The sequence below is a fragment of the Neocloeon triangulifer genome, unplaced genomic scaffold (genome assembly GCF_031216515.1).
Source record: "Neocloeon triangulifer isolate White Clay Creek 2 clone unplaced genomic scaffold, ASM3121651v1 ptg000009l, whole genome shotgun sequence".
Lineage (NCBI taxonomy): Eukaryota > Metazoa > Arthropoda > Insecta > Ephemeroptera > Baetidae > Neocloeon > Neocloeon triangulifer.
In genome coordinates, this window is record NW_026775551.1 from 4,689,407 (window position 1) to 4,698,681 (window position 9,275).

The following is a 9,275-nucleotide window of genomic DNA, read 5'->3' on the forward strand; positions in this document are numbered from 1 at the left end:
GCGTAGACAAGTAGAATGCAAATTACTGTAATTTATTTGCCCGTGTCTGACCCGCCGAACACATACATTTTTATTTCCTCTTTCCTGGGAGTAGCACACGCGGCGTTATCGCTCTTTGCCCAGACTAGACCTGCTTTTCTCTCTCAATTTATTTTTAAAGCCGAGCACAGAAGGACGGAATGGGAAATCGACTTGCGAAATTACTTAACCGCCTCCGAGAAGAAAAATAACCGGGGTGGTTTGTTTTGCTATTCGCCAAGTAAAAGAAAAAATCCTCATATAACTGCTCCACCACAATGTAAAAAAAACAATGAAATCATTTATAAAGTGATACTTAAAACGCACTCAACTATATAGAAGCAATAGTTTCTGAGCTAAACTGCATTACAAATTTTTATTTTTTCCTTTTCCAAAATGAGTTTTACAAAAATATTCCTTTTATGTAAAATTTATATTACTATATTTGTTGAGGTTTTTACGTGTTACTGAAACTGTGCGAGAAACACTTGGCTTTAAAGAATGGAATACAAACCAAAATTTTGACTTGTAATTGAGAAATTAATTTTTAAAATGGCTAAAAAATTAATATTTTAGAGTCACAAAAAATCACAAATTCAATTAAAAGTCAAAATTATGGTTTAATTTCCATTCTTTAAAGCCAAGTGTTTCTCGCACAGTTTCAGTAAATCCACGTAAAAACCTCTAAAAACTTAACCCCTGAAACTGCTTCACACTTTACAACACAAACAATTAACATCAATTAGAAAAGACGCACGCTAAAAATTATCTGAGTACTATATTTGTATTTATAATTTGTCATTGAACAGAATTTCGTGCCCAAGTCGAACTAAAATGTTTAAGAAATTTGCTGGTGCTTTGTCTTCTCCATAAAAGCAATCGACTTTGTATTCTCTTTGTTTATACAAATTCACGAGAAATGGCAGTTCGGAAACGTCGTAAGTGGATACAAAATCATATCTCCGCCGTCATTTTGTTCAGGAGTTGCTCGAAAGTCTAATGAAACTAATTGAGAAGTTGCAGATCGTGCCGAGGGAGAGCGGATCGAGCAATCTGGAAAAATTCGGAGAGACTTCGAGACAGGCTCATTGTCGGAGCAATTTGTTATTCCGCCGTGACCGCGGGCGGTTTAATCAAATTACATTCGCTCGCTTGATGCTGCGCTGCACCCCGGCAGACGGAATTGAAATTTCAAGGCTCCTCTCTCTCTCTCTATTCCTTCTCAATATATACGTAAGCAAGTGGAGCTCCTTTTGACGGAAATTTCTTTTGTTCTGTTTGCCTTCTGGTGGGAAAACAGAAGCCTTTTAAGGTTAATTGCAAATTAGAACTAAGCACTTGGTGTATGACTTTGGACTGCGCGGAGCGACACACGAGAGCAGTTTGTTTAATTGATCATGGGAAGATTATTAAGCGGAAGGCAAAGTTTGGCGCTTGGGAGAGAAGACGAGACTCTCGATATTATTCGAGAGATCATCTGCGGGCTTCCAATAAGTGGTTCTGCCTGTGTCTGCGAGCGAAAGGGTTAATGCTGTGGAAGTAAATTGGTCCAACTTTCTTTCTTTCTTTCTCTCCGCGCACTCCAAGTAAATTGAGAAATTTAATTATAAAATTTCCTCTTCCACAGGCAAAACAAAAGATTAAACACGGAATTATAATTTGAAAATTAATTCCCCACATTCGCTACTCGTTGGTTGCGAAATTAATTTGCATTTATAAAATGCTCTTTACGGTTCTGGCGGCAGATAAGCCCATAAAAGCAGGCGAGGATTTTTGGTCGAATAGCGCCTGGTCCAATACACGGTGGCCATAAAATTTCGGAGGAAAAGGATTGTTATCAAAAAAATCGACCGGAGGTTTTTATGGCTCCTATAGTCTGCTGGCCATTAATAATTTAATTACCAACAAAACGCAATTAGCAGCCGAATGAACGACCAGGGTGACGCAAGAGCGCGTGAAATTGGCGCTAATGGAGCGCAATTATAACGCAATTTCTACGACTCTAATGAGTTGAAGCCTATTTATGGTGCCGCGTGCGGCTCTTTCCGATTTCCTTTGGCTCGCTTGGTCCACAGGGACTGAGAGTAGCGATGCTCTTGTCGATCTGTGGGAGGAAACGAGCGAGAGAGCCAGCCAGAGAGGTGTGTTAATTGATCTGCCGAGCCGCCTCCGAGCCATAATTTATTTTTATTTTCCTCCAAACATGCACTCCTGGGAATTTAATTGCTTCTTTAAAGAGCTGTCTTGCGTTTGAGCTTGAGACGGCGAGACTCTAAGTAAGTAATTGATTTCAGGAATTCAAAATGAGGAAAACAATCTTTGATTATGAAGTAATTGGCTATCTACGTACATCATCAAATAGCCACTTTAAAATTACATTAGTATCAGGAATTCAGGAATTGAATACTTGTATCAAATTCAAATCTGTATTTTTTTTTTTTTTTTTTTTTTTAGGGTCAGGCCAAGACAAAGTCTTGTCGGCCTGTGCCCTTTATTGGTGGTACAGAAGGCACCACCCAATTAATTTTTTTTTATTTTTGTTTTAGGGTATGTAATAAGGCTCTTGAAATTTTTTCATTATGATACTATTGTGGAATTATTGACATAACAGTCAGATCTGGTTACTCGGAAATTAAGTTACTTCTATTAGCAATTTTTGATACACCTAAATTAAAGATACTTATATTTTTATCTACTACAAAAATGTTATGTTGTTCTGTTAAACTGATGTATTCTAAACTAAAATTATTACAAAAATTCAAAGCCAAAAAATATTTAAAATATCAAAGATAATATTAAAATTTATATCAGTATGTTTTTAAATAAATTAAATAAGTAAAGTTATAAAAAAAATAATGAAAACAATTATATTAAGGTCTTATTTTGTATTTAAAAAAATATATATTACATCTTCAATGTCAAAATTGTTAATCAAGGTAACAATCTATATGCTCTTGGATTTGTTCTGCATTCACACTTGGACTGGCCGCTAACGAGGCGAGCAGGCAACCCGCACCACTCTCTGCAACAAGCCACCCCAATGCACCCTCTCGATCATCAGTTGCTAGTTCCTAGAGGCCATGCCCGCAGCATTTAGTCGGAGAGAAGATAATAAAATTTTCTCGGCCGCCAATGCTGAGCCTCGCCAGTGAGTCAACGCTTCGAAAAACTGCGTAGGGTGCATTTGGAAAAGATTCACGCAGCGATGGGGCGCGAAAATAAAATATTATCTCTCGTGTTGCACAAATTGCGTTTTTCACAATCACCCGAAGCAAATTCAGCTTTTGTTCGTCCAGAAAAATTATTTACATTCACTTTGACATGCAAATAATGCCAGAGAATTGAGTTCGGTTTGCATAACTATTGGATTTTTTGTGAAATACACCAGCGATGTAATTAAATAATGTTTCGTCATTTGCATGTAAATAAAGCGGTTGGATGAGGCGCATGACAAAATAATTACAACCCCCTCGGTATGTATACTGTGGCGGATCACGCGACGTGACGTTTTACGGTCGGGGCTGCCCGTCGCGGGTTTATGAACGCCGAATAAAATTACGCTTTATTGCAGCAACGTGTGTACACGACTTTTTGGCTTCATTTTGTGGACAAGATTTCCGGAGAAAATAACAATTAGGCACGCAATATACAATAAAGTTTTGGTGGTTTTCCATTAGTCATTTATTGGCACTCATGTGTTAATAAAGTCAGACCTATGTATACTTTTTAATTGTTTGAAAAGGTATTTTTAACCGTTTTTTTGTAAATTGCAAATAATTAATTTTATTATAGTAACTCGTCTTTTGCTATTCATATTTCATAAGTTTGATAGCTTCAAATTAATTATTTACTGGTTGATGGATTATAAAAAATTAGCATGCAGCAATTTTAAACTTGCGCTATTAAGCTAAATTTATTATTTCTGCTTTTTATTCATTCAATTTTTCCATCATGTTGTTTAAAATCAATTGTTATAAAAACATTTATTTAAAAGAAAAATTTTTGGGAAAATTAAAGTTGACAGACATTGTGCTTGAATTTCAATTTAATTAAAATAAAAAAATAAATTATTTTTGTCCACTTAAAAATTAAATTAGGATTAATTTCACCTCCATTTTTTTAATGCATTTTTCTATGTTGTATTAAAATTGAAGGAGCAATAAAATAATAATAACAAGGTTACGCTGCACGCTTTCAAGATGACAAAAACCAGAGGCAGGTTGAAATTGGACCAAGGCGTAATTTGCCTTCTGCTGGTATCACATTTTCAATTTTTTTGTGGTCCCAAAACATCTCATGAGGTGCCGTGCAATAAGTGTGCGTCTTTCTCTGTTTCTTTTCCGCTCTCGGCCCAACCATAATTATCGGTCGGCCTCTGCTGCTCCCTGCGTGGTACAAAGTTTCTTTCGTCTGCTGCTGCGAGAGACTTTTCCCTGGCGCGCATTGTGTGGTCTCGCCGCTCTTTCTCTCGCCCAAATAAAAAACACAAACATGAACCTGGCGGGCCGCCTCTCTCGATAGATGAAAATTTGGTTCTCTATAAAATGTGCGTTCCCTACTCTCGTCCCAGCATCCTTCCGACAGCTTTTGAAATTTATGGCTTTTTTATTAATGCACACAGCACACACCGGGCGAGCAATTTCTTATGGTTTGCATGATATAGAAAACTGTGCGTTCCTTATTGCTAAAGGCGCGGTTTCTACTGTGAATTCAACGCCATCAGACGCAGGCAAATTTATCACAGCTGGAATCTCATAGATTTTCTTAAACCTTAATTTTACCGAGCGTATCATAATTAAAATTTCATTAAAAGTTAAAAATATTTTCATTTAAAGAAACGCTGTAGTAACAAAAATAAATAAGTTAGGAAAATATAAATTTTTGTGATTAAAAATAATTTAAAATTATGAAAAAATTAAAAAAAAAATATGTATTAAGTTTGCTTAACTTTCAGTTCAGTTACGATCACTTATCTTGATCTAATTGAATTAAATGAAATTAATTATTTGACAATAACTCAAATAAGAATTATATTTATTAACTGTTTTTTTTATGTTTTTTTTTTTAGCAACTGCCATACATTTTTACATTTAATTTGCAATTGTTATCGCACGTCTATAATACTATAGGCAGAAAAAATAACATTTAATTAGAGAAAAGTAAATAAAATACAAAAGTTAAATAGCCACGCTGTTAACTAGTATTAATGCTGGTAACTGATAAAAATGATTCATTTCAATGACATTAAATTTCTATTGTTAGCCTTGTTAAGGACGTATTAATTTTACGAGCTTCATTATCAGCATCAATTTCACCATAAATTACCTTTGTCAACTTGATTGCCATCTCCTTCCTTTTTACTTTTAATTCGTTCTGGTTTTGCTTGTAATTTTTATCTAGCTGCTCCGAACCTGACCTGCAGTACGGAGAAAACCGGTGCTGTTTTGACAAGCTCGCACAATAGGGGCGTGTGAAAACTGTTTTACTCTATTATTCCTACACCCCTCGCCCTTTTTTCCTTTGGTTAGATCGCCAGGTATCATTGTTGCGTCGCACAAAAAGAGAGCGCGCTGCTTTTATTTTCATATGACAAGAGAGTATGTCGCGCACCTTTATACACTGTTTATGCCCACTTTGGGCTTTGTCGAAATAGATCCTTTCTCTTTTCATCCCCGCTTGCTCTTGAAATCACCCCTGTCCCTGCTTCTCCGCGGCTCGAGGGTCGCTATCTTTTTGTCACGTGAATCTTTTCCTTTGCGGAGAGAAGAATTTTCAAAGCCGCGCTCTGGGAGCAGTTTCGTAAATAAAACGTTCAGAAAATTAGCATGCAGCAGGAAATGTGTCATCCCTCTTTTATGAAGTAATGCGGGTGGAGTCGCGCAGCACGGAATAATTAATGCGATTTGAATGCTAATGCGATTAACTTTTATAATGTCTAATTAATACGTCCAAGTTGAAAGTTCAAGTGGCTGACTGCTTTTTTCAGATATATCAAGTGGCTTTTGCAACGAGAAGAAATTGGATATCAAATTTCTCATTTTTTCTGTGAAAAGATAAAAAAAAAATATTTTCATCCGCATTGGAAAGCTGATTTATTTACTCGACTAGGTGGAGTCTTGCTTGTGTGTGGAGCTCATTTCCATACAAGATATTTTGGCGAGGGCATGCATGCTTCCATGCAGCACACAGAGGAATTTACTACTTCAGGAAATTACAAGCAAGGCCATGTTCCGAAACACCATGTCGTGACAATGGGTAAGTTAAATATTGGATATTTTGGGAGTCACGTCCGCGGTCATGCATCCCAGCCTTTGTTCCAACCTTCTGTAAAGGTTTTGTATAAATTGATGTTAATTTCAATTAAATAAATATTTTAATTTAAAATTCATTATTAATATTTCATAAGATGCAGAATAATTATTTGATGCGTACAATGGACATTTCAACACCTCATGAAAATTTGACTTAAATCTTAAATCAGAAGCTTTTGTGAAACTTGCACAATAAATAACATATAGCAACAAATAAATTATAAAATCTAATAAATAGTTTAAAGCAAAAATCAGTTTATTTTAAAATTCTTTGTAATTTCTTTAATATATAGATTAAAAATATTAAAATAAATAAATATATTAAAATCTAATAATATCTGAAAATAAGTCAATTCACAATCAAGCTTTTAAATTAATAATATGTTTTAATTTTTCCTTTTACTTTATTTTAACAATTTAATATGTCAATCATATTGCAACGAATATAAATTAAGAGAAATTCATTGAATTAATTTAAAAATGAAGAAACAGACCTGGTGGACAGATGCACTCGGAGGTGTCCCTGGCGGTCCTCTTGAGCACCACCTGGGGCAGGAGGGCCTCCAGCGGTGGAGGCGGCTCGTCGTCGTCCTGTTCGTCTTGATCGTCGTCGTTGTCTTCATCGGCATCGGCCGCCTCGAGTCGGGCGAGCCGCAAGTCGTTGGCCGCCTGGTAGCGGAAGAACTGTGCGCGGAGGGCGGCCACCTGCCGGTCGGCGGCGGCCACGGCCTCCCGGTCGACGAGGCGCTGCCACGCGAGCAGCGCGACGGCCGTCACCAAAAGCACGTTTAACAAAAGTTGGAATTTTCCCCTGGGGGGCTGCAGTTTTTCCTCCATGGCTCGCACTCACATAGGGACCATTCACCGGACACTGACGAGCGCCGCGCGCGCGCTCACTCGGACACACTTGTGATCTCTCGCTGAAGCTGCCGCCGCCGTTCGACCGCCTGGACCGACTGCCTGCCTGAGACTGAAACGCCGCTCCCGCCGCGATCTCGTGCGCGGCTCAGACGCTCGCCCGCCCCAACCCAGGTCCTCTCTCCCTAGCCGCGCCGCTCTTGCGGACCACGCCGGACGTCCGCACCACCCTCCTCTGTCCTCGCATTCGTACACTCCAATTTCAAATAACCATGGAATTTGAATCCTTTTAAATATTATTATATTTTAGACAGCGAATGATTGCTGGTTATATATCAACGTGAAACAAGAGTTACGGCTCCATTTTTACAAATATATGTATTTCATTATATTCATTTTTGTAACAATTCTGTGATTGATCCGCTCGGTTTTTTTAATTGCTCCGAGTTAATTGATACAGAGTAAAGTCCGCATCCATTTTTTATAATGTGACTCTCTCAAAATACTTCAATATTTAAATAAAACACTCATTGTCAGTCCCATATTATGACTTTTACATAACTCGTTCTCGTCAGCGAAACCAATTTTTCTAAAACTTTCGATGAAGTTCATTATCTTTATTTTTTACCAATCAATTTTTTTATTCATTCGCTATTTAAGTACTTAGAACTTTATCTTGCGAATTTAATTATGTATTAAGTTTTAAAAATTTACTTTGGTTTAGTTATAAATCATAATCAACACCAAATAAACATAGAATCAAATTTTTAACCATTATTTGCTGTTGAAAATTAATATGGAACATGGAACACTAAATAAATGTGGTACTATTACTAATTTTTTACTTCTTCCTTTCCCTTTAAAAATTATTAATACAACATTAATTTACTTTGTACAATATTACTTATTTCACTAATTTTTTAACTAACATCATCGCGACGGTTGAATCGAATGAAATTTTAATAGAAAAAAAATTCATTTGTAGTTTAAAATTAAGAATTGAAGTTATTGCCATTATTTTTTATTAATATTTACTATTTAAGTGGACATCTTAGTTGATTTTTTACCCTGAAATTTAAAACATGAAATAAAATAATGTTTTAAAAAAGCTTTAAATTTTATTTGATGAATTTCCTCTGAATTTTTGGACTTACAGTGTCCTCGTTCAGGCCCTGAGGTAATGAAGACTTTGAAAATATATTTGTGCTTCCATCTGTGGGTTACCACGTTACACAGTCAGTGCGAGCAATGGAGCGCTGGTGGTTTTGTGTGCGACGCGCCTCCTCGAGCGCTCAAAGAACTATTATCGTAAAAGCCTTTAATCGTAGAGCGCTAAAGCCACGTCGGGATTAAATACATGTTAGGCTTATCAAAAAGTCTATTAATTAAATACGAAATCTACCAATAAAAAACCGAGTAATTAATGATTTCATGGATAAATTCTTAATTTTATTTCATGATGGTTAATTTTATTCTTCATCTGTTTCTATTAAAATTAATATACCACAGTGTTTATTTAATTGCTCATTTATACGCAATTGAGGTTCTCTAATCACAGCGTTATTTTCTCAATTCTACATTGGGAAACTGATATAATTAAATCAAAATTTGCAAGCTCTGCAGCCTAAGAGAGAAATCAAATTCTCGGATTTTGTTTACTATTAATAAGGAAAAATTATTTATCCGATTAAAATATAATAATACATGGAATTTGTAGTGAAATTTTCAATTCTAACTTATTAAAAATTAAACATTTAGAGGAGACAGGAGACTATATTAAAATTAAATTATATCAGCATCCAGAATAAAACACGATGATCATCTAACTCCTCTCTCAATTGCACTAATTTGAATCTGTGGGCGTTCAGCAATGAACTGAGCTTTGACATTTAAATGGCACCGCCATAAATTCATTGAAACACTCTTGTGGTCGCATGCACGAGTAGGGCTCTCTGTCAAAGAGAATCTCTTGTTTTTTTTAAAGAACGTTTGACAGCAATTTTTAAAACAAACAAAAACTCACGAGAATGGATAATAATTTGGATGATTTTATTGAATACAAACTTCATTTATACAAATCAAAGTAAT

General features: G+C 36.0%; 1 protein-coding gene across 16 annotated transcripts in view; it reads right to left on the reverse strand.

Annotated features, from left to right (window-relative positions):
* Positions 1-7,287, reverse strand: part of LOC132195523 (collagen alpha chain CG42342-like) — an 85,125-nt gene extending 77,838 nt beyond the window's left edge. For all 16 annotated transcript variants that reach the window (XM_059617585.1, XM_059617583.1, XM_059617586.1 and 13 more), the window contains exon 1: positions 6,824-7,287. In XM_059617585.1, coding sequence (XP_059473568.1) covers positions 6,824-7,166 — 343 coding nt within the window. In that variant the 5' untranslated portion in view covers positions 7,167-7,287. The remainder of the gene's footprint in view (positions 1-6,823) is intronic.
* Between the last annotated feature and the right edge of the window lie 1,988 nt (positions 7,288-9,275).